Source organism: Rhinoraja longicauda, chromosome 21 (assembly GCF_053455715.1).
Source record: "Rhinoraja longicauda isolate Sanriku21f chromosome 21, sRhiLon1.1, whole genome shotgun sequence".
NCBI classification, from domain to species: domain Eukaryota; kingdom Metazoa; phylum Chordata; class Chondrichthyes; order Rajiformes; family Arhynchobatidae; genus Rhinoraja; species Rhinoraja longicauda.
In genome coordinates, this window is record NC_135973.1 from 29,419,234 (window position 1) to 29,445,290 (window position 26,057).

Below are 26,057 nucleotides of genomic sequence, written 5' to 3' on the forward strand. Positions count from 1 at the left end.
ACTAGTCCCACCTGCCTGCGTTTGGTCCATACCCCTCAAAACCTGTCCTATCAATGTACCCTTTTTCAGCTGAAGGCAGGTCCTGACCCGAAACATCTCCTATCCATATCCTCCATGGATGCTGCCCGACCTAAGGTTTAGTTTTAGAGATACAGCATGGAAACAGGCCCTTCAACCCACCGAGTCCGCGCCGAACAACGATCACGCATACACGCATTACAGAGGCCAATTCACCTACAAACCTGCACATCTTTGGAATGTGGGTGGAAAGTGGAGCACCTAGAGAAACCCCACATGGTCATGGGGAGAACGTACAAACTCCATACAGATAGCACCCGTAGACAGGATCGTACCCAGGTCTCTGGCTCTGTAAGGCAGCCACTCTACCACTGAGTCACCTGCCGAGTTATGCCAGCACTTTGTTGTTTACTATTATGGAAGTGGAAGGAAAAGATGCACAGTTCCAGGTAGGCAGTGAGATAACATGTAATATTGGTCCAAAGGAGTCGTCAAGGAAACGTGAAGAGGCAGAGCTAGTGCTAAGGATGTACAACCACATGATTGCAATACCATTGGGAACACGCAGCTGAAAGTGAAAAGTACAGCGAATGGAAAGAGATACAATGTCGATTTTGAGCAGGCGAGTGAATAGAACAAATGAGTGTACAGGTAGAGAACTCGATGGGAGAACAAGCGGATGGGCTCTCCAGCTCCTCACTTGACAGGAAGCAGCTGCGAAATCAACTTGCAGCTGCTTTTGAGGGAAGTGGAAAGCTGGAGGGAAAGTTCCATCTCGAGCTAGATGATGGGGAGCAGCTGAAAGTACATCCACTGCGGTGTGTTCCTGCAGCTGTCAAGGAGAAACTGAATAACCAACTTGAGAAGTTGCCAGAGGCAGAGATCACTGCAGCAGTGGACAACTGGACCTCCCGGCCAGCCTGGAGACTTCAGGCAAGCTGAGGACCTGTCCAGATCCCATGATCTGCACAAAGTAATGAAGGGGAACCATTATCTATCCTGCCGGATTTGTGCAGAGCTTGTTGAAAGCCAAGACTGGATTTTGGCATGTAGAGCTCACAGTAGGAGTGTGTTTCTAACAACATTCAACACACCTTTGGGAAAATATTAGTGGCTGGGTTTGCCTTTTGAGATCACTGCTGCATCTGGTGTTTCATCACAGGCTGGATAAGGCCAGTGAAGAACCTGCTGACATGGAGAATATGCTAAGAGGTGTTCTGTCATTAGAGGAGAAGACAGCTGCAGAGGCCGAGAAAGATTTTGATAGTAAGGTGAGAGTTTCGATGAATTCACAATGTTTCAATGTACAGAAAGCCTGTTGAGCTGCAACCTAGGGAAACTGCAGCTCTTTTGAGGTCAACGACATGGATGCCAATGAAGTGGCCAACTGGTTTCAACAAAGCTGAAACTAGATAGGAAAATGTCACACCTGACAGATATGGTTTGCCTTCCAATGCTTCCTTCCAGGAATGAATAACACCAATTTCCCTCCGGGGATGAATACATTTTTATCGTATCGTACCGTATCATATTGTTCCTTTCAGTTGTCAATTTAAGCAAATTCCAGCCCCATCCAAGTGAAGTTTGTGAACTACTCGAGGCAACTGCCACAATGGGATGTTAAATAATGGTGGATGGACATCTATGAGCAACCTGGGAGGAGAGATATGGATGGAAATTCTTGGGGAAAGGATGTGGGGTGGCGGTTAATGGGAAATAAGGGATTCAGGGTTGGGAGATGAGTGTGCAGAGGAGGGGAAAGGTGCTGGGTGATTAGCATGGTGAGAGATTGTGGGAGACATATGTGCACACCAGGTCGGGAGGGGGTGGGCCATGGAAGGAGAGAGGGGGCTCAGGGGCATTATTTGAAAGTGGAGAATTCAATGTTACTATCATTGGGTTGTTGGCTACAATGATACGTAGAACATGAGGTGCAGCTCCCCCAGTTTGCGCGTGGCCCCACGCTGGCAATGGAGGTGACCTAGGACAGAAAGGTCAATGTGGGAATTTGAAGGGGAGTTAAAATGGTTAAAAACCGGGAGATCCAGCAAGTCTTGACAGACAGAGGGCAAGTGTTCAGCAAAACATTCGCCTAATCCATGTTTGGTCCGGCCAATATAAAGGAGGCCACATCAGGAGCAACAAAAACGAGGATGGAAGAGGTGCAGGTGAACCTCTCTAACCTGGAAGGGCTGCTGGGGTCCCTGGATGGAAGTGAGAAAGACGAGGTGTGGGGAGACAGTTGTTACAACTTCAGCAGTTACAGGGCAAATGCTTGGGGACGAGGCGAGTTGGGTGCGTAAGGATGAACAGACCAAGGAGTTGTGGAGAAAGTGGTCTCTATGGAAAGCAGGAAAAGGGGAGCGGGCAGGGAGGTGCAACTGGTGGATGGATCGCATTGAGGGTGGCGGAAATGTTGGAGAATAATATGTTGGATGTGGATGTCGGTGGGAGCAGATGCGATGGAGAAGTTGAGAGTAAGAGATAACTTCCTTGAAAATGGCAGGGTGGAAGCGGTGTTGTCAAGGTAGCTATGAGAGACTGGGTTTGTAGTAGATGTTAGTTGATAGTCCATCCCCTGCAATGAAACTACTCTCTTCCCTTTCTCAAAAACTACTCACTTCCACCTTGCCCTCAAATTCATTTGACTCTCTCTGACACTGCTGTCCCCTTTCTCAATCTCTCTGTCTCCATCACTGGCACTCTATCCATCAGGGCCACCTGAAGCTCCCAGTTACCAGCCATTTTAATTCCTCCCCCCATTCCCATAATAACATATCTGTCTTTGGCCTCCCCAAATATATTGTGAGGCCACAGAACAAATGGAAGGAAGCCACCTTATATTCCGCTTGGGTAGCCTGCAACCCAACGACATGAACATTGAATTCTCCAGTCGCTGATACCCCTCCCTCCTCTGTTTCTCATCCCCAAAACCCCGGCCCGCCAACATTTTTCTTTCCGTTCTCCCGCTGCCATCACCCAGTTGTTTGCCGCTCCACCGTTCACTGTTCTCCCACCCCTCCCTACCGTAGGCCACCCATTTCCTCTGCTCCCTGGTCCCTTCCACCCACTATTCTTCCCTATGTTTCCACATTACACTCTCCCAGCTTGCCTCTTATCACACTCCAGCATTTGCACTACGAATCCACCTATCACTCTCCCAGCTGTTACCGCACCTCTTTCTACCACCTATTTCCCCTCTCCTCCATCACTCTAAAGAAGGGACCTGACCTGAAGCACATATTGAGGAATTTGTTTAAATTACTCAGACACTAACACACATACATTCATTTGGTCTTAATGTAAAATTGGAGAGTGAACTCTGCATTATATTAAATGTTAACATCTGAAGCACATATTGAAGGATGAGCAGATAGTCAAAAGAATGGGGAAAAAAGCATACGTAAGACTTTAAAAACAGTTTACCTAAGAATGCGGAGGGCGAAACTGTGCCGTTGCTCCGAGACACCATCACACTGATTCCTGTTTCCACAAAGGGCACTGAGAAGTCCACAACTTCAGACCTCTCTTCGTTAATTGTAAGTGAGCCAACAGCCAACTCTGCTCGACGATGTATCACCTGGAGGCAAAGAAAAGGAAGGTGTGGGTTAAAACACGTAGTCTGTGCAGCTCATCATTAGTTTCTGGTGGTGTGCTTTGGGGGGGGGGGAGGGGAGGAGGGGGGGAGGGGAGGAGGGGGGGAGGGGGGAGGGGAGGGGGGGAGGAGGGGGGAGGGGGGAGGGGAGGGGGGGAGGAGGGGGGGGGAGGGGGGGAGGAGAGGAGGGGGGGGAGCGGCTTCTGTCTGCCGAGAGATTTGAAACCTTAAGTTGTGCAACTGCTTGCCACTGTTTATTACCTAAAGCTACTTACATCACCAACCATTCCATTCCATACACCATTGATTTTTTTCCCGTGCTTCCCATTTGACACCAGGTACAGGTCGTATGTGAATTTCACAGTCTTTGCAAGTTTTTTCAAAATATCAATGCAAAATCCTTTGCAGCATTTCTTCACGTAGTGCCCCTTGGCAGTCGAATTGCTGCAAAAGGAAGAAAGCAATGCGGTAATAATAGCAAATTAATCTTTGTTACGCCAACATGGAATCTGTCCCCACTGTCTAAAACGGTTACACAATTACATTTCAGGTTAATTACCGTGGCCCTGAACCTGAGAATGCATAAAGGCAACGTCAATGTTCCCTCCTGCTAATTTAGTAAATGGCCATTCGGTGAGCTAAGAGAAGCAGGTACTTTGACAGTGAGTGTTTTTCGATATAAGCTAAACTTCCCAACGCAAAAAAATAATCTCAGACTTGTATTTGTGACTTCTCATGTTAATTAAAGCTTCCAGCGCTGCTTTGAAGTGAAGCTCAATGTAATTAATCATAAATGTGGTGCCTCTTTATGATTAAAGATTAATTATAGCCAGTAATAAACTTGATATCATTTGTACCTATTTCCCATCAACTGAAATACGGTCATCACATCACTGACAAAAGTGTTTTATGCCAGGGAGGAAGTCACCTTCTTCCCTAGATTCAGTCATTGTTGAAGATAGACACAAAGTGCTGGAGTAACTCAGTGCGTCAGGCAGCATCTCTGGAGGATGGGTGACGTTTCAGATCGGGACCCTTCTTCAAACTATTGAAGTATATGTCTTTTGATGCTCTTACTATAACTGTGCTTTCAAATTCAACCCTTGTCCTGTCTTCATATGGTCTATATGGGTGGCACGTAGTGGAAGTGTTGCTGCCTTACAGGGCCAGAGACCCGGGTTCGATCCTGACTACGGGCGCTGTCTGTATGGTGTTTGTATGTTCTCCCCGTGACCTGCATGGGTTTTCTCCGAGTTCTTCGGTTTCCTCCCACACACCAAAGATGTACAGGTTTGCAGGTTAATTGGCTTGGTAAAACTGTAGAAATGTCCCTAGTATGTGTAGGGTCGTGTTAATGTGCGGGGATCGATGGTCGGTGCAGACTCGGTGGGCCGAAGGGCCTATTTCCGCCCTGTCTCTAAACTAAACTAAAAATCTCATACTCTCCCTTTCCACAACTATTACATCTTCATTTCTGAAGATATTTTATGTTTGGTGATCCATGACAAGGCAACGATATAAACAGACCGAGCTTGATTGTTCTTAATAAACCCATTCGTTGGATTGAGTTTCTAAGTAAGCCTAGTTAATGGTGGGTTAAAAGGATCAGAAGTCAAGTATAGATCCAGGGTGGGTTTAAGTGAGAATAGTTTCAAATAATCTTTACCTTAAGTCTACTGACTCTTTTAATAACATTGGCTACAATTCCCCCTTAACTGCCCCCAGTTTAGGTCTTTATTCCGTTGGCTCAGGTTTGCTGTCCTGATCATGTCTGTTCTGATGATTCCACCTTTGATTACAATATATATGATATACCTTCCTTGGGCTTCAGCTGAGGATTCTCCTCTCCCACAACTGAAAAGGTACCCAATCATGTCCATTCCATTTCCCTCTTATTTCTCTCCCCCTCTGTCAGAACTTTCCATCTCAAGCAACCTCTGAGTACAAAAAATCAGCTTCCAGTCCATCACCAAGCAAATCTTCCTCTCCGTTCACCCTTTCAGCATCCTGGTAGAGCCAATCCTTGCGTAGCACTCTGAACTACTCCTTATTGAGCCCCCAATAGTCTCCTTCCATTTCCATGCATCCTAAGGGATATAATCCTTCATCCCCATCTTCCAAGTTTCCAAATACTCTCTCTAGGTGAAACAACAATTTGCTTGTACACTTTTCAATTAAAAAAAAAAAAATTGTCGTTAGGGAGGGTGTGGCAATTCCTGACATTTCCAGCATTTATTGTCTATCCATTATTGCCCTTGACTGAGGAGGTTGCGGCCTGCTGCAACTGGGACTGTAAAATGGTGCCAAAATGGCGACTCTTGCATTTGGGCAGTGGGTTGTTCTGTACATTTTGCACTAACCTGGGGATTGTGTTTATGTGTGGTGATAGTCTTGCTGATCTGTATGCAAAAGGACTGAGATATTGCAGTCAGCTGCAATGGGGGTTTGGAGCCACATGTTGGGAAAAATGGCAGAATCCCTTCCCTGGAAAATATTGGGAAACCAGGTAGGTGTGAGAGCCAAGATGCCAAGTTCACCGCTCACATTGTGGCCACTTTTATAAGGGCAGGCAAACAGAAATAGAGTGACTAGCAAATGGAAAACTGTTCAGTTTGTGAGTGTTTCCATTTGCCTGTGACGTTAATTAGATGGCTGCAATGGGCCTTTGTGGCCAACTGCAGCTAGGACTGTAAAATGGCGACAAAACGGTGACTCTTGCATCTAGACTCAGTGGGCTGTTCTGTACATTCTGTACTCACCAGGGGGTTGTGCTCATGTATGGTGATCGTCTTGCTGATCTGGATGCAAAAGAATGACTTCACTGTACTTTGTTACGCACGATAATAAATAAACCATTGAACCATGATACCTCAACCTACCTTCAGCCCCCATGCCCTGTTTCATTGAAGCTTGAAGAATACTCCTGATAATCACAGCCTTTCAGACTCAGTGCTGAATTCAATATTTCAAACCACAATCTCTATCATTTGGATTCTAAGATCACATTTACACCCAGCTGTGAATCCATCTTTTGCTTCTTTACTTATCCCTCTGCCCCATGATATCTAGGTTTAGTTAGAATTTCAATGGCCTTATTAAAAACAATCGAGCTCCATCTATTTGTGTCTTTATCTTGCAATAGATCACCAAATCAATGCACTGCTTCTGTGCCACTGGTTATTGTGTACAGGCAAGATTTTCCCGCAAGGCTTTGGAGAAATGCACAGAATTAATCACAGTGTCATAAATAGATACACTTTCACTTTTGGGATTAGTGCTTATAATAGATTGCTGACAGGATGCAAAGTACTGTGATCTAAGTTATAGAACTGGCTGTTTATAATTAGGCGTTGCACATTCTTTTAAAATACTACATTACGTCCAGCTGAACAGGCCATTTGTTTTTATGAGTGGATTAACTGATTTATAACACTCTAAAATTCTTCTCATTCTTCACTTGAGCAAACATGTTAATGGTCACTGAAAACAGTGGAGGAAGGAACGGCAGATGCTGGTTTACACCGAAGATAGACACAAAATGCTGGAATAACACAGCGGGACAGGCATCTCTGGAGAGAAGGAATGGGTGAGGTTTCGGGTCGAGACCCTTCTTCCGACTAGGAGACTAGGTGTCTGAAGAAGGGTCTCGACCCAAAACCTCACCCATTCCGTCTATCCAGATATGCTGCCTGTCCCGTTGAGTTGCTCCAGCATTTTGTGGTCTATCGTCACTGTAAACAGAATGGCATGGAAAATGTAGTGCGGAAACAGGCCATTCAATCCAACCTGTTCAAAGCAAGCACCTTTTCCCAAGATTCCTTCATTTATACCAGCACCAGAGTCCACCATTCCCGTTTCCATCGCCAACTCGTCTAGATTCATCCAGTTGCATTTCTCGGCACAAAAAGGCACCACGAGCTGGGGGCGGGAGTGGGAATATGATATCCAGATAGAGGATCAGCCATGATTGTATTGAACATGGCAGTGCCATGTAGGTTCAAAGGCGAGAATAGCCCTTTCCTACGTTTCTTTGTTCAATTACTCCCTGAGGCCATCCCTCCACCTCCGTGCACTGAAAGTGGAGCGGCGGCTGTAGGAGGGGTAGGTTTGTGGTCGTAGCAGATCATGGTGAAGGCAAAGGGCTGCGTGCGGGAGGCCCTACAACAGCCAGGTAAATGAGTGCAGCCCACGGCAGAGGGAGGAGCAGAGGGATCCACTGGGCCTGGCCCACCCCTACTCCAGCACCACCACCACATCGGACCTTAAACTGGGAATATAACAAATTGTACATCTCCTTGGGCCAAGAGCAGAATTTTCAGAGATTTGTAAGTTGCCAGGTGGTGAAGTAATGTGTGTGCTGTTTCAGAAGAGGATCTATTGTCCTCGTGTACAGTATGATTTAACTGTGCATGTGACAATAAATAAACTAAAATAAATAAAATTAATGAGTATAATTTTATCATCATCCTCTTACATTAATAGCCTCTAGAGGACAAAAGTTTAAGGTTAGGGGGGAAGGATTTAATAGGAACCTGGGGGATAGCTTTTTCATACAAAGGGTGGTGGGCATATGGAACAAGTTGCCAGAGGGGGTAATTGAGGCAGGGACTATCGCAATGTTTAAGAAACAGTTGGGCAGGTACATGGATAGGACAGGTTTAGAGGGCTATGGGCCAAATGTAGGCAGATGGGACTAGTGTAGCTTGGATATGTTGGCCAGTGTGGGCAAGTTGGGCGGAGGGGCCTGTCTCCACACTGCTTGACTCTGCGACTCCATTTGTATTCTCCCCACTTGGACACACTTTTTTATTCATTGACAGAAAATGGGCTTCACTGACAAATTCAACCATAGCTTCTCCAGGAAACATGGCACTGCTTCGACAAGGTCACAGAACAGAGAATACGGAGCAGTTGTGAATCAGTGGAGCACAAGGTGGCATTTGCTGCTGTTTGAGGAAATCACATCGAACGCATTCATAAATCGGGGAGGGAGATAAATAGGAATTAATGAGGAATAGAATGGCCTATTGACAGTGGAAATGACTCCAAGTGGGGAGCAGGCTTCTTTCTGCAAAGCATTAACACAAACGTGAATGGGGCATTGCCATACTGCGAAACAATGTCATTTTGCGCCATTGATAGTTTACAATGCAAGAACAAATAAACAAGTCCATTTCAAGCAGAGATCGCTGGATTGTACTTTGTTTTTGGAACACTGAACATGCCAGTAACTATGTGGACCCCTCGCTACAAATCAGGAATTGGCCAAGATTTTTTTAACTGATCATCACAAACTAAAATGTGATCTGTGGGGTTCCCAATGGAGCCTCATGAAAAGTTCTTGATTACTGATGCTTTGCCAAGCTAATCACTGAGAAGAATGGCTAAAGCTCAGCTGGCCTGTGGCTGAGGGAAAACACAGCTAGCTGCCCTGCCATTGAAACTTACCGAATCGTGAAAGGTATGGAGAGAGTGGAAGTGGAGAGGATGTTTCCACTAGTGGGAGAGTCCAGCACTAGAGGCCATAGCCTCAGAATAAAATGACCTACCTCTAGGAAGGAGATGAGGAGGAATTTTTTTTTAGGGTGGTGAATCTGTGCAATTCACTGGCCCAAAAGTCTGTGGAGGCCCAGTCGATGGATATTTTTAAGGCGGATATTGATAGATTCTTGGTTAGTTCAGGTGTCGGGGGGTTATGGGGAGAAGGCAGGGAGAGGGAAAGATAGATCAGCCATGATTGAATGGCGGAGTGGACTTGATGGGCCGAAAGGCCTATTTCTGCTCCTATAACTTATGGACTTATGATAATGTCCTATGCCCCAAATGATCACGCGTAGTTCTGAGGTGTGGGGTAATCAATGAGGCAGAGATTGCAGCCTGTGTCTCTAACATGGAACAGATGCAATCAATGCTCAGACATCTGACAAACCTGAACATGTAAGACTGAGGCTCACAAATACAATGTACAAAACATGGGTGTCGGAATGAGGACCCTTTAACTGACATCTCATTGGCAATCTCAGCATGATGTGCTGTTGGCTGTCTTGTAACGTTTCAACAATGATTGTGAGTTACACTCAGTAGGTCCACTGTGTGCCAGTCAGGGGTGAAGTCAAACAATGTATGAACAATGACATCATTAGGTGCAATGGCCGACTCTGGAAAAAGTTCACATGTGCAAAGGTGAACTTCATAGAGAAGTGGCTGGGCCAATTTCTCAGCAGGTCCATCGATCGTTAATGCCATCCAAAGCACTTAGATGCAGGATTCAAGATGGGAAATGGGCACTAATACATTTAAGTTTTAGACCAAAATGGTTTAAAACAAACAACAACAAAAATCGCAGAAGGTGAAAGTCTGATTAAAATGTAAAATATCATGGAAAAGATGAACAGAAAGGGGAGTAAATCTATTGGCATTGAGACAAATGGCTCGGTCGAAATGGATAACAAGGTTGCTACGAACAAATCGTTAAACTACACGCTTCCCATTTTATTGAGTTAAAGCACTACAAAATATTGGAGATTGAACCTAAAAATGCCAAGAGTGAAGTTTTGGTGGAACCCACCACATTAAAAACAATTAGCTCTCATGTTGCAGAAAGAGCCAATGGGAAGAATGAAAATGAACACTGATTGTACTCACATTGAAATATTTTTCCTACATGGGACATTACTTCTTGCACAAGTTCCAGTAAGGTTATCCACATCTTCCACAATCACAAAGGGGTTTTCCTCTAGTGTTACAACACTAAGGTGGCTGTCATCCGCTTCTTCGTCTGCATAGGAATTATATCTCGGCCACACGGGATATTTGAGAGTCAGGCTGGCATTCTCCCATCTCCCAACCTGTAAGGGGAAGATATCAAAGTTATTCATGTGTTGACTCAAGTTTTCCAAGCAATCGTTTTGCCAATAGAAACGTGATTTTGTCCTGGACAATACAGCTCACCCCTTCCATGACACACTGGCCAACCTGAGGAGCACCTTCAGCAACAGACTGGTTCCACCATGATGCAGCACAGAACCCCACAGGAGATCCTTCTTCCCTGTGGCTATCAAACTGTACAACTCCTCCCTCTTCTGTCATAGGGTAGACTGAGACTGATCTCCCCAATATTTGCACATCCCCAATCCTTTCCACTCGTCACTTTAATTTCATGTTTCATGTATTTTGTGTTTCTATGACTGTTGGCAGATCATTTTTCCTCCTGGGATAAGTAAAGTTCTATCATATCCTATCGTATTTAGGTAGTACCGTTCATGTAATAATACGGTCCCTGGTGCTGCACAGAAGAAGTAACACAGTTTTCCCTACAAACTAACCAAAACATTTTCAGTACATGTAATCAAAAGCAAAAAGCAAACTGCTGGAGGAGTTCAAGATTCCAGCATCTGTATTTTCCTGTGTCTCCATGCAGACTTGAGACTTTAGGGAAATAGGCCCTTCGGCCCACCAAGTCTGCGACGACCATCGATCACCCCATACGCTAACATTATCCTACACACTAGGGACAATTTACTATTTTACCAAAGCCAATTAACCTACAAACCTGTACGTTTTTGGAGTGTGGGAGGAAACCGGAGCACCTAATCAAAGCTTGAGCAAACCAAAAATATTTTAAGAAGCTTCTGAGAGGAGAACAAAATAAATAGGCGAGGATTTGTAGAACACAGAGCTCAAGTTGCTAAAGGTACGGACAACAATTGATTAGTAAGGTGTCAGACGTTATGGAGAGAAGGCAGGAGAAAGGGGTTAGGAGGGAGAGATAGATCAGCCATGATTGAATGGTGGAGTAGACTTGATGGGCCCAATGGCCTAATTCTACTGCTATCACTTACGACCATATGACTTATGACAATGATGAAACGAGAAAAAAGGGTCAGATGGAAGCAGTGGAGTGATCATGAGGGTTGTATTGTTGGAGGAGTCTACTGAGATATGGAGGAACAAGGCAATGGAGCCTGTTTGTTAATGTGGAATAGGGTAAACCGTTTGCCAAATCACATGAACATAGCAAACACTCCGATATTTCTGATAATCACCCAAGAATCACCCATTGAAGCTGAAGTAAGTCCCAGACTACCCTGCATACCCTGTGAAATGTGAAATGTGAAACAAAGCATCTATCAGTGGAACCAAGTCTTGCTGAGATTCCTCAGCATTTCCCTGGATTATTATTAGCTTTCGTATTTTGTCTTTGGTTAGAGCCCTACTGTTTTTATGGGCAATGAACCTGGGATGCACAGGAGCAAGTTAACTTTTTTTGTTACTTTTATTGAGTTTAATGCTTTTTTAGGTTTACAGTTAGCTTTTTTGCATGTTAAATTAAAATATATATATATCTACCTTTAGTTTAGGAGTCAAAGATTTGAAAAGCTATTAAAATCAGTTACAGCTTGAGAGCTGGCAAAGCCTCATTCACAGGTTCCCCAACATCAAAGGGTGTGGAGAATATTTTGAGGACAGGGCCTCCTGATTGAGAATACCATTAAAAAAAAACCTCCTGACCTTATTCAGTGCTGAGAAATAAATTCTAGGAAAATGTCCAAGCACTTAAGTGCAAAATAATTCACTATTTTCATTGTAAGACTTTTGGTCTGCTGTATTTCATTGCATATGTGATGATATTTGATCTTTTTTATATGCTTTATCTGCAGCTGAAAATTAATCCAAATTATGATTTTCGGACATCGTATTTAGGTACGATGATCCATCATTTTCGGAGAGGGGGCTGCACATACAGTATGTCCGAAAATACTGTATGTGCAGCCCCCTCTCTAGTTTCATTTACATCAGCTGGATATCTATCTGAGAGAATACAGATGAGGCCTTTTAAACTTTTTAGCTTTTGCACTTGCAGACCCAGCTTTGGCTTCTTGTCAGAGTGTAGCCAAACGCAAACTGGAGGAACAGCACCTCATATTTCTCTTGTGCAGCTTAAAACCCAGCGGTATGAATATTGATATTTTTCCTTGCATTCCCTCTCTCCTCATTCCTCCCCCACCCTGGTTGTTGTACTAGTTTCACTGTCATCCTAGTGAGTTTCATTGTCTGTATAACACCTTGCCCACAGCCAACAATGGAACGTTTCCTTGATCATCGTTACTTTTTTGCTTGTTCTACATCTCTCTAGATCACCGTCTATAATCTCTTGTTTCCTTTTCCCCTGACTCTTAGTCTGTAGAAGGGTCTTGACTCGAAACATCACCTTTTCCTTTTCTCCAGAGAGGCTGCCTGACCCACTGAGTTACTCCAGCTTTTTCTGTCTATCTTTGACTTATTTCTCTTGACTTCTCCTGGCAGGTACACACAGTTGAATTTCCAGGCAGGAAGAACACTACAAAAGCTCAATGATTCAATTATATTTCAATACCCTTTAGTCAGAGGATGGTGAATCTGTGGAATTCTTTGCCACAGAAGGCTGTGGAGGCCAAATCAGTGGTTATTTTAAAGGCAGAGATGGATAGATTCTTGATTAGTATGGGCGTCAGAGGTTATGGGGAGATGGCAGGAGAATGGAGTACGAGGGAAGATGGATCAGCCATGATTGAATGGCGGAGTAGACTTGATGGGCCGAATGGCCTAATCCTACTCCTATCACTTATGACCTTATGATCTTATGTACCTAGGCACTATAAAGTGCTTTGTTTTGCATACAACCTGGTAAAATCACACAGCAGAACACACCTAGGCAGTGCACAAGTGTTTTGGTTTTTCCGTGCATTCCGTGTTTTGGCGGCGACAAGGTTACTGTGAGTTAGCTGTCTTTTGTAATTATAACAAAAGGGCCTAGATTTAGGAATCAATGTATCTGGGGGAGGTGGTAGAGAGGGCTGTGGGTAGTGATGCGGGTTGGAATGGTTGTTCTATTTCAAAGGGATGGGCTAATCAGCCACAAAAGTTGGTGGAATTGTAGATGACAAAGAAGGTTGCTTACGGTTACAGTGGGACACGGATCAGCTGGAGTGTTGGGCACAGTGGTGGCAAATGGAATTCAATCCATGGTGCAGCGGTAGAGTTGCTGCCTTACTGCGCCAGAGACCCGGGCTCGATCCTGACTTTGGGTGCTGTCTGTATGGAGTTTGTATGTTCTCCAAGTGGGTTTTCTCCGGGTGCTCAGGTTTCCTCCCACATTCCAAAGATGTACAGGTTTGTAGGTTAATTATCTTCTGCAAATTGTACACTGTTCCTAGTGTGTATGCTAGTGCTAGGGGTGAACGCTGGTCAGAGCAGACTCAGTGAGCCAAACGACCTGTTTCGACACTGTATATCTAAATGTAAGGTTATGCACGTTGGGAGGGCAAATTCTGGTCGGACGTATGAAGTAAATCGCAGGTTCCTTAGGAGCGTTTATTGTTGAGAGACCTTGGGATGCAAATCAACTCTCTGAAAGTGGCAACACCAGTGGAGAGGTTGAAGAAGACATTTTGCATGCTTGACTACACAGGCCGAGGCAACAAGTAGATTTGGGCAGTACAAAACATTGGTTAGATCACATTTTTTGAGTAGCATGTACTGTTCTGGTCGCCATACTACCGGAAGGATGTGGTAGCAATAGAGAGAGTTCAGAAGAGATTCACGAGAATGTTCCCTGGAATGGAGACCTGTAGTTATACAGAGAGATTGGATGGATGAGGTTTATGTAGTTAATATGTAAGGAGAGATTGGATAAACTGGGTTTATGTATTTATACGGAAAGGTTCAATAGTTTGGATTTATATGGAGAGGTTGGATAGTTTGGATGTATATAGCTATAAAAAGAGAATGGATAGGCTGGGTCTATGTAGTTATAAGGAGAGATTGGATAGTTTGGTTTTATGTTCTCTGCAATGTAGGAGCATGATGGGGAACCTTACAGAGATTTACAAAATTTTGAGAATACAATAATCAGATATTTTTCCCTGGGTTGTGCGGTCCGTAACTAGGGGATTGGGGGCGTGCATTTAATGTAAGAGGGGGAAATTTTAAAAGATATCTGAGGAGTAGGTTTTTCACACCGAAGGCGGTAAATATCTCGAATGTGCTGCCAGATGAGGTTGAGGAGGCATATACTATTACAATGTTTAAAAGGCATTTGGACAGGTTGGATTTGGATTGGAACGGGGTAGAGGGCTATGGGCCTGATGTGGCCAAATGGGACAACCATAGTTAGGCATCACAGTAGGCATAGTCATGGTGGGCCAAAAGGGTCAGTTTGGTGCTGCACTTTCCAATGACTCTGTGATGTACACAAATGTTGTTGTTGTTGTTCGTCCTTCGGGTTCGAAAATGACCATGACTTCACTTTCAGTTGGGGGATTGGTGACTGTGGGTCCGGAAGTGACTGGTGAGGGCAATCCGGGCCCGGAAGGCACGCCCACACGTAGGACACAAGTGGATGGGTGCTGCAGTGGAAGTGGAGGTAGCCCAGGCCTTGCGCGCGGTGCATTTCCTCTGGGCCTCTGCAGTGCATCTGTTCTCTGCTGCACGGGCTCCTGTGGTGAGCTTGCTATGCCAGGTTGGACGGTCCAGAGCAAGAGACTCCCAAGTGCTGAGGTTGATGTCCAAGTCTTTGAGGGACACTTCGAGGCAGTCCTTAAACCGTTTCTTCTGTCCTCCTACTGAGCGCTTGCCCTGACACAGTTCTCCATACAGAAGCTGTTTTGGCAGTCGTCTCTCGGGCATTCTGACGATATGGCCTGCCTATCTGGCTTGGGCTTTCCGTAGGAGGGTACACAAATACACAGGTAGACATCAGGGATAAAAACTGGATAAAATGGCTGTAGATCCAAGATTGCTGTCAGCTGCTTCAGTGTCACTGCTTCACTTCCAATGTTGTGCTTACTCCGTGTCATTTTTAACACATACGAATGCATCCAGTTTCATATATTGAATAAATATTGTACTCAGCTCAAGGCCAGTACAGATTGAAAATGAAAATAACCAGATTCCTCAAGTTTGCAGCAGACCTTGCCCCGGATCAACAATTCAATCAAAACAAGATCAGAAAAGAGTGTGCTATCTGTTGACTATTACAGTATCCTTTCTGACTATGATCCTGTCTACATATTTGTCACATTGTCCTGTGTTCAGTTTTTGCTGTGACAATTTCTCGAGTCAATGACTGGAACGAATGTTTACATTATTCGACCGATGATCTTGAGCTCTGGATTATTGATCCGGGATCATGTTCAAATCCCACCAAAGTCGCTGGGGAATTGAAATTTCCTCCCGGCTGTTGTCAGGCAACTGGACCGTCCTCTCACCAACTAAAGAGCGGTCCTGACCTCCTAATCGGACTTTACTAGGCTTTATCTTGCAATAACGTTATGCCCTTTATCTTGCATCTGTACACGGTGGATGGCTTGATTGTAATCATGTGTAGTCTTTGCGCTGACTGGATAGCACACAACAAAAGAGCTTTTCACTGCACCACGGCACATGTGACACTAATAAAGATACACTCAACTAAACCAAAATAAAATACAAATAATTTAATCTATCTGGAATAAAAAAAGACTTTTGTATCAGCATTTTTGGATTGTTGCAATAGCCCTCTGGTTACCTGACGTCCACTAAGGAATGCAATCTGCTGAATCTACCCTGACTGGCTTTAATGATCCAGATCCATAAATAATACATTTCACTCACAATTGCCATCTGAAATGGCTCAGCAGGGACAACAAGGGACAGATATCAAATGTAGTACATGCCACCAGTCTGAAGAAGGGTCTCAACCCGAAACGTCACCCCTTCCTTCGCTCCAGAGATGCCTCCTGCCCCTCTGAGTTACTCCAGCATTATGTGTCTATCTTCCATTTAAACCAGCATTTGCAGTTCTTTCCTGCACATGCCATCATGAAGTGTCCTGAGCTATTATCTATCCCATTGGAGGCCCTCAGACTACCTTTGATCGGACTTTACTGGCGTTTTCATGTACTAAACGTTATTCGCGTTATTCCCTTTATCGTGTAATCTGTACACTCTGGATGGCTCAATTGTTATCAAGTATTATCTTTTTGCTGCCTGGTTAGCACACAACAAAAGCTTTACACTGTACTTCGGTACCCGTGGCAATAAACTAAACTCATAAATTAACTCATCCCATGCATGAATTAAAGAATAGGGATATTCTCCATTGTTCTAATATTGGCCCTCTGTAATGTTATTATAATGTTACGTGGAGAGTAAGTAACGTACACCTCATCCAATAATGCCACGGGGGTAATTTTCCCTTGCTCACCGTAAAGGAGTGGCAATGTGCGTTTGCTTCTGGGTCTGAATTGGACTACAGCATTCACCACAAAATGATTTCTCCTCGCAGGTAATCTGGCTGGAATAGTTAAAGTCTGCCAATTCCTGCCTCCAATTTAGATATGTTTTTGTAACATCACTGTATGTTTAGAAAGGCGTAATGTGTTGAATGCATCTCTGCCATAGATGCAGCACTAATATTCACCAGCGCTTGTGTTTCCCCCCATTAAAATGACCTGACTCTGCTGTGGAAATGTGGTGTTGCCCATTGCAAGAAGACATCTCTCAATTTTACACATGGCCATCAGACCTTCAAAGTTGGCTTCATCTTTGTGCATTTCTCTTTGACAAGTTACAGATTCTTTTTAAGTACTGATTTTACCTCAAGACAAGACTCATGTGGCCACAGACCAAGGTGCAGCTTAATTACTCTCGGCTGGTGACGGCACGATTCTGGGAGAGCTTATTTTCCATGTTGGATGTGCATAATTGCCAAGATCAGCACAAGCTTGACTGCCTGCAAGAGCAGAATACTTGGGAGACAGAGAACATGGTCGCAAACAGAGGAGCAAACCTCAGCACTCAACCTGGGTGGAGGAGCTCCTGTCGTACTCTACTCTTTCATCACCCATTCTGCATTTCCACCAAGGACCAATCTCATGCCCACGGCGCCCTGTACAGTCACGGAGTGCAGTTACAAGGAGCTGCACACACAGGGCCACCTGAATACCATGGGTCATATCTCAACAGAGAAAGGGCAGAAAAAACTCACCAATCCACAGCATATCTGAACATTTTTGCAGATCATCAACAACGATGCTGTATACCGATCCTCCCTATGTATCACTTGTAGTGATATGTAATGAATAATATACGCAACAAGTTTAAGGTAAACCTCACCATCAGCATGAATGTAAAACTAAATGCAGATAGAGCCATAGTTATTCAGCATGGAAACAAGCCCTTAGGCCAACTCAGTCCATGCCAACCAAGATTCCCCAATCTTAGCTCGTCCCATTTGCTCCTGTAATCCCTCCCAACCTTTCCAATCCATGCACCTGTCCAAAAGTCTTTAAAATGTTGTTATTGTACCTACCTACTTCCTTTTGTGTAGGAAGGAACTGCAGATGCTGGTTTAAACCAAAGATAGACGCAAAAAAACTAGAGTAATGGCAGGACAGACAGTATCTCTCGAGAAAAGGAATGGGTGATGTTTCGGGTCGAGACCCTTCTTCAGACACGAAGAGTCAAACAGTCTGAAGAAGGATCTCGACCCGAAAAGTCACCCATTCCTTTTCTCCAGAGATACTGTCTGTCCCACTGAGTTACTCCAGCTTTTTGTGTCTACCTACTTCTTCTGGCAACTCATACCATATACCCACCATCCCCTCTGTGAAAACGTTGCCCCTCAAATTCTTATTAAATTCTTCCCCTCTCACCTTAAACCTCTACCCTCTAATTCTTGGTTCCTCTGCCCTAATGCAGATACAGAGTAGTATTTTTTGTGGAGAATGAAACTCGGCCCAATGGTGTATTGTTGTTGACCCAATTCTATAATGCTGGATGAGAAGCGAGCGTATGAAATATGGAGAAGACTTACACAACAAATGTTCCCGCAGTCAGGCAATCTCTTAGCAGCAAAAACTTAAATGGTCTACTCATCAAGGGGTGTGGTGACAATGATAAAAAAGGAAAAGGATGTGGCCTACTTTTCATCTGTCAGTGCAGAATAGTCCATGGCCATTGTGATAAATGCAATGCAAGAAAGAACATGGCCTAGAAATCCTTGTGCACCTTAGAAAGACAAATTAACGCAGCAGTGCACAGGAGGCTCCTGGAGATTTGTCACAAGCCTGCTAGTGCGAAGTTGTATAATGCATCAGTCCCAAGGTGTTGCATTACAGATTGGACCCTCTGCAATGAAAGAGGATAAACAGAGCAGTCATGGTCATGGAGGAGAACCCCAAGATGGATGTGGTATAGGGGCACCATGCAGGGGGCAATTATGACCTTGAAGGTAGAGGAGGGTTGGGTCAGCATAGTCAGGGGCAGGACAAAGGTTGGCTACAGAGGGGAGGGCATGGTAAGGCTGCATTATTTAGTGGGGTGGGGCGAACTTCACAGCATGAGGAACAAAGACACAAATTAGGGCGTTTGAAGGGACAAAGTCATAGGTAAAGGAAGAGCACATGATCAGGATGGAGGATAAAGGCCAAGACCGAGGTCCTGGTTGGGGAAGGGAAGGAACAGAGTCAGGATGGGTGTGGATGATGTCCAGTTGCGTAATAGAGGGCTTGAGACAGATTTTTAAGTATTGACGCAACATTTGCGGATCGAACATCAGCTCCCGTATTAGTGCCCAACATTCCCATGAGCTACTGTGACAGGAGTAGGAAGGGCCATGAGGAAAATTGAGGAGTTTGTGAAACTTACTGTAAGTTCCCAATTTTACTTGGCAACCATGCCTTTATTGAAATTGTACTCTGTTTAGCTTAGTTTAGTTTAGAGATACAGCATGGAAACAGGCCCTTTGGCCCACCAAGTCCATGACCATTGATCACTCATTCACAATATCTCTACATGATCCCTAGAAGCAATTTTTAGAGGCCAATTCACCTACAATCCTGCACGTCTTTGGGTAGTAGGAAAATAACATGGTCACAGCTCCTCATATCAATTATGTGCTCTCCTCTAGAGCCATGTATTGCACATTTCATGATCTCAGAACATGACAAGGTGCTTTACAGCCACTTAGAGTCCTAGTGTGGAAACAGGCCCCTCAGCCCAACTTGCCCACACCGACAAACATACCCCTTCTACACTTGTCCCACCTGCCTGTGATTGGCCCATATCCCTCTAAACCGGTCCTATCCATGTACCTGTCCAAATGTTTCTTAAATGTTGCGATAGTACCTGCCTCAAATACATCTTCCGGCAGCTCGCTCCATACACCCGCCACCCTTTGTGTTGCCTCTCAGGTTCCTATTAAATCTTTCCCCACCTCACGTTAAACCTATATCCTCTAGTTCTCAATTCCCCTACCCTGGGCAAGAGACTCTGTGCGTCTAACCAATCTATCCCGCTCAAGATTTTGTACACCTCCATAAGATCGCCCCTCATCCTTCTGCATTCCAAGGAATAGAGTCCTAGCTTGCACCTAGGTATTTTTTAAGTGCATTTGCCACATCATTGAAGGAAACATTGCGGCTGACAAAACTGCGCACAAAATTCCACAAAGGAAAAGATAATGAGAGAATATCTGATCTCACGAAACTTGTATGAAGGGGCGTGATTGGCCAGAGCAAGAGGAATAATGCTCCAATTCTTCATTGAAAGCTGCCATCGGATCTTTTAAATCCACCCAGAAGGTGCATTTACAAGAACTTATGCTTTAATAATCTCTCCCAAAAGATTGATATTAAACCTAACATGTTAAAACAAAGCAAGCACTTTTGTTTAGAATAAAGGAAAAATGTTCTAATTGTTGGCTGGAAGAATATAAGAGGTAATGGTCCACCTACAGCCTGAAAGAGAGCTGTGGGAAAAGTATCAATGTATCTGCTTCTCAAGTTCAAGCTGCTTTGGTTTCCCTCCCCCAGTTCAAGTTACAAGGATAACATTTTCATTTGTACAACATTTTAAAAAGCACCATGTACACCAAGTTATGGCAGACATGGGAAGTTGTGCGGACACCCACTGTTCCAGCTCAATCCATAACCCGAGTCACAGCCTGTCACTGAACACCCACACTGATGTGGAAAATTACCAACTCGTGCAGTAACCAACCATTAATTGCTGATTTTGTCAGTTCCCTCTTGGCGGATTGTTTCAAATATCCTTCTTTTTCTTTGCAAAGTAAAGTGAATGCCTCATTTACTTTACTGTTTAAATTTATACTGATTAGCTAATTAATTTATTGCATTGTATGGAAGGCGCATTCCCAATCTCGTTGTACCCCTGTACAATGACAATAAAGATATATTGTATTGTATTGTATTGTATTGTATCTTTACCTAATGAGGCACTCTTTATCCAAAATCATCTCTTTATTCCTGATCAGGACATTGCAAATGGTATCGCATGGACCATGTTGTTTAGTTTAGTTTAGTTTAGTTTAGTTTAGTTTAGTTTAGTTTAGTTTAGTTTAGTTTAGTTTACTATCCTGCACACTAGGGATAATTTACATTGTTTACCGAAGCCAAATTAACCTACAAACGTCTTTGGAGTGTGGGAGGAAACCGGAGCAGCCAGGAAAAACCCACACAGTCACAGGGAGAACGTACAAACTCCAAACAGACAGCACCCATAGTCAGGATCAAACCCGGGTCTCTTGCTTGTTGATAAGATACTTCCAGGTTTTTGAAATCACTTCTTGTTCTTTGGTGTCTGATATCATACTGCCGTTCCGTTTCTGTACCAAAACTATCTTTTTGTAGGATATTAATCAGAACACCGTACAATATTCCAACTAGTAACATAACATCTTCCAAGAGCACTCAAGTGGGGGGGGTCTAAGACTCAAGCATGTGGGATTTGAGAGGCAGAAGACAAAACACCAACAGCAAGGTATGGGCCAGTTTACCACTGTCCTCAATCTAGCATCTCTGCATTTCATTAAGATTTAATTCTGGTATTCAGAGATTGTTTAATATGGAAAGTGAGTAAATTGGGCCTTTAAACCCTGGATTTCAGAAGCATGAGAGTCGATCTTATTGAAACAAGATTCTGATGGGGTTGGCCAAGTCAATGACATGGGGAATTTAAAACTGGGGGAACAGTGAAAGATATTGCTGGTTGCACAGTGCTTCCAGAGATTAGGAGTATTATTATTCTTTCAGAAAGTTGTGAATCTTTAGAATTTTCCCCCTGGAGAGCTGAGGAGGTTGAGCTATTAAACATTGTCTAGACTGACAGAATTAGATGTTTGGACTATAAGAGAATCGAGGTATGTGGAGAACAAGCATGGAGGTGAAGTGGAGACCAATAATCAAACCAGATCTAGACTAAGTGCTGGAGTAAATCAGCAGGCCAGGAGGCATCTCTGGAGAACATGAATAGGTGATGTTTCAGGTCGGGACCCTTCTTTGATTAGTGGGGGTGGGGAATAGAAAGCTGGAAGAGAGGAGGACAGGACAAAGCCTGGCAGGTAATAGCCTGGTACAGGTGAGGAAATTGATAGAAAGGTACTAGCCAAAGGCCTGGAAGGAAAAGACAAAAGGTGTAAAGAGTTGTGAATTGTGAAGCTAGAGGAAGGAAGAGGAGGGGGAGGTGAGAAATAGGTCTGTGTTTATGCACAGGGGAGGGAGGGGGGTTTGCCTAGGGGGAGGAAGGGAGAAGGGAGTGGTTTTCTGGTTATCTGAAATTGGAGAATTGAATGTTCATACCACTGGGTTGTTCACTAGCCAAGTGGAATACAAAGTGTTCTTCTTCCCATTTGCTTGCGGGAAAGGAGGTGGCCCAGGACAGAAAGGACAAAATGGGAATGGGTAGAGGAGTTAAAATGGTTGGCAACCGGCAGATCACTTAGGCCATCGTGCATTGAGAGCATATGCTCGGCGAAACAGTTGCTGAGTCTATGCTTGGTCTCGCTGATGTACAGGAGGACACATTGGGAACATATAATGCAATAGATGAGGTTAGAGGAGGTTCATGTGAACCTCTATCTCACCTGTAGCAGCCTATTACCTGTCAGAGTTTATCCTGCCCCTCCTCTCTTCCAGTTTTCTTCCACCCCCCCCCCCCCCCACCCCCTAACAATGAGTCTGAAGAAGGGTCCTCACCCAAAATGTGACCTATCCATATTCTCCAGAGATGCTGCCTGACCCACTGAGTTACTCCAGCACTTTGCGTCTTCTTTTGTAAACTAACAGCTGCAGCCTCTTGTATCCATATCAGACCAGGTCAATCTTTTCCTACTTCTTTTATTCTCATTGACAATGTGTCAGTTTGAAAAAAACTATTGTTTATTCTAATTCCATTGTTGCAGTTGATACTTATCCACTGTCAGAGTTGTGCTGACAACAACTTAGCATAGTTTCTTTAAACTGTTGAAGTGTACGCTATGTTCATGAATGAATTTAGGCTGGTTGAAAGGGATACCAGGAAACAAGACGATTATGGTCAGCCTCCTCTAGGCCCCAGGTTGCGAAAATGGGTGCTGTTTGAACTGCGCAGAAAAATTGTTTTCAAAAATATTGGAAGATTTCTCATCTTATATAGATACACATTTTTTTCCTTTTATTAGATTTGGAAGTGATGTTTGCAGGAGATGGGTTGAACTCTTTGAGAAGATTTGTGTACTTTAATTTGCCTTCCTAAAAACTTGCTGAGTGAAGTTAAAGCACTTTTGAATATTTTAAGCTTTCAATCAATTTATAAATAGAAATGGCACGAATATTGTCCTGTAGCATCTCTTACCAATGTTTTTCTGTACTTGTGTATTATTTTACCTGAAGATAATTCCAATTTATAGTTTACGCTTTCATCCAAGATGGCGCCTGATCCAGGCGACTATTTGTCTACTAGTCACAGAAGCAGATCACACACTACAATCGATTGATTGACTTTACTGGACTTTATCTTGCACTAAACGCTATTATCAGGCAACTGAACTGTCCTCTCACCAACTAAAGAGCAGTCCTGTCCTCCCATCTACTTCATTGGAGAACTTAGAACTATCTTTTATTGACTTTACTGGATTTTATCTTGAAATAACGTTTTACCCTTTATCCTGTGTCTGTACACTGTGGATGGCTTGATTGCAATCATGTGTTGTCTTTCTGCTGACTGGTTAGCATGCAACAAAGGCTTTTCACTGTACCTCGGTACACGTGACAATAAACTAAACCGAACTGAATCACTCCATACTTTTAAATCTCTACTCCTACAGCAACATTTCTTACATTAATTATGATCTTCTTAATCTCCCCTCTTTGTCTTGCACTAAAGGTTATTCTCTTATACTGTATCTGTACACTGTGAATGACACAATTGTAATCATATATTGTCTTTCCACTGACTGGTAAGCACACAACAAAAGCTTTTCACTGTACCTCGGTACACCTGACAATAAACTAGACTAAACTAAACTGTATCACATAGAATTTTCCAAGTGCAAAATGTGCAATTGGCAGATTTATTGCCAGATCTACGGTAAAGAATAAACCATGGCAGGGAACAATTTCACATCTGTTAGAAACAATATGTAGTGAGAAATAATTAACTTCTCTTTCTGGAGTCAGCAATGTTTGCCAGCAGACCAACCATAAGTGTACTTTCAAGTGAGCTCAATGTGACCAATGTGACTGTTGCGGTTTGAGTAGACAGGACTTATCTAAGAAATGAAAACTAACATTGGTGCCTTTGCCTGTCAAGGTTTACTTCCCAAGCAGTTAAGGTGGAAAATAATGAGAAAGGTTATTGACCACGTTCAATCTGAAAAGACGTTAAGTGGAGGCTGAATATACATCAAGGTCAGAATTTGAAAGGCTTGGAAAGATAGGATGTGGAGAGAATGTTTCCACTAATGGGAGAGTCTAAGACTAGAGGTCAGAATTAAAGGACGGTCCTTTAGGAAGGAGATGAGGAGGGATTTCTTCAATCAGATGGTGAATCTGTGGAGTTCACTGCCGCAGAAGGCTGTGGAGGCCAACTCAATGGATATTTTTAAGGTGGAGGTTGACAGATTCTTGGTTTGTAGGGAGAAGGCAGGTGAATAGGGTTAGGAGGGAGAGATAGATCAGCCATGATTGAATGGCGGAGCAGACTTGAAGGGCCAAATGGCCTAATTCTGCTTCTATCACTCATGACCTCATGACCAAATTTCAACCAAAGCACACAGCAGATTTATATTTCTTGCAAAATTGAAATCTGCGCTCATTGAGGGCAGATTTTCATCTACCCCCAACATCAGGGGCTGCCTGATCCTGGACCACTCTGTTTGTTCCGGTGGGTCCTGGTGAGTGTGGGTCAACACACCATGGAGCCCACCTCAGTGCCGCTGTTGTAGTTTGAGTAGACAGAACTTATCTAAGAAATGAAAACTAACATCCAAGAGAGAGCTGGATAGAGCTCTTAAGGATAGCGGAGTCAGGGGGTATGGGGAGAAGGCAGGAACGGGGTACTGATTGAGAATGATCAGCCATGATCACATTGAATGGCGGTGCTGGCTCGAAGGGCCGAATGGCCTCCTCCTGCACCTATTGTCTATTGTCTATTACCACAGATTCATGAGCCATCAAAGCTGTCAGTCTGTTCGGGGCCATTGAGTGTTTGTAAAGCTCATCAAGCATGAGGTAAGAAAAATCAAAATGTTGGTGGCAATTTTTCTTACATTTGAAACACTCAAAACACACATTCAAACATCAAAAATCAATTAGAATATTGAAATTGGCTTAAATAACACCAAAAGCCGTTCCTCCAGCAGTTGATGTCTCCCATTCGAAGATAGACACAAAATGTTGGAGTAACTCAGCGGGTCAGGCAGCATCTCTGGAGAGAAGAAATAGGCAACGTTTTGGGTCGGGACCTTCCTTTTGCCTCCCATTCATTTGCTTGTTCCAGGCTCCTCAGCACACTCAGCCAATAAGAATCCCAGCCTCCACTGGAAATTCTTCAGAGATTCCTAAGTTGTCCTGTTGGACTCAGTGATAAGGTCACCGGAGCAGAACAGGGACAGAAGCATTCATAGAAACATAGAAAATAAGTGCAGGAGTAGCCATTCGGCCCTTCGACCCGGCACCGCCATTCAATATGATCACGGCTGATCATCGAAAATCAGTACCCCGTTCCTGCTTTCTCCCCATATCCTTTGATTCCGTTAGCCCCAAGAGTTATATCTAACTCTCTCTTGAATACATCCTGTGACCTGGCCTCCACTGCCTTCTGTGGCAGAGAATCATCTTCAGTAGACACCAGTACTAGAAACCAATGTTTGCACCAGGGCACTGGACAAGTCCAGAAGTAAGGGCTGGTACATGAGCAATAGATTCATACCATTGCATAACACTCTGAAAATAGCTGAACAGCCTAAACACACAACTAGAACCAGCTGCTAATTGGATATTTTGTACTATTTATTTTGTTGTCCAGGTTGTGGAGTGACTTTCTCATTAAAATCTGAGAGGCAGTAAAGGATAATTGACAATCAGTTATCCAATTTTATCTTTAGTAATACATGATTTTTAGTACTTGAGATTAGATAAATGTT

General features: G+C 43.8%; 1 protein-coding gene across 6 annotated transcripts in view; it reads right to left on the reverse strand.

Moving 5' to 3' along the window:
* The window catches only part of grin2aa (glutamate receptor, ionotropic, N-methyl D-aspartate 2A, a), a 264,323-nt gene that overhangs the window by 74,908 nt on the left and 163,358 nt on the right, over positions 1–26,057 (reverse strand). For all 6 annotated transcript variants that reach the window (XM_078418195.1, XM_078418194.1, XM_078418193.1 and 3 more), the window contains 3 exons: positions 10,259–10,461; positions 3,889–4,057; positions 3,445–3,598 (listed from right to left, as the gene is read on the reverse strand). In XM_078418195.1, the coding sequence (XP_078274321.1) occupies positions 3,445–3,598; positions 3,889–4,057; positions 10,259–10,461 (526 nt within the window). The remainder of the gene's footprint in view (positions 1–3,444; positions 3,599–3,888; positions 4,058–10,258; positions 10,462–26,057) is intronic.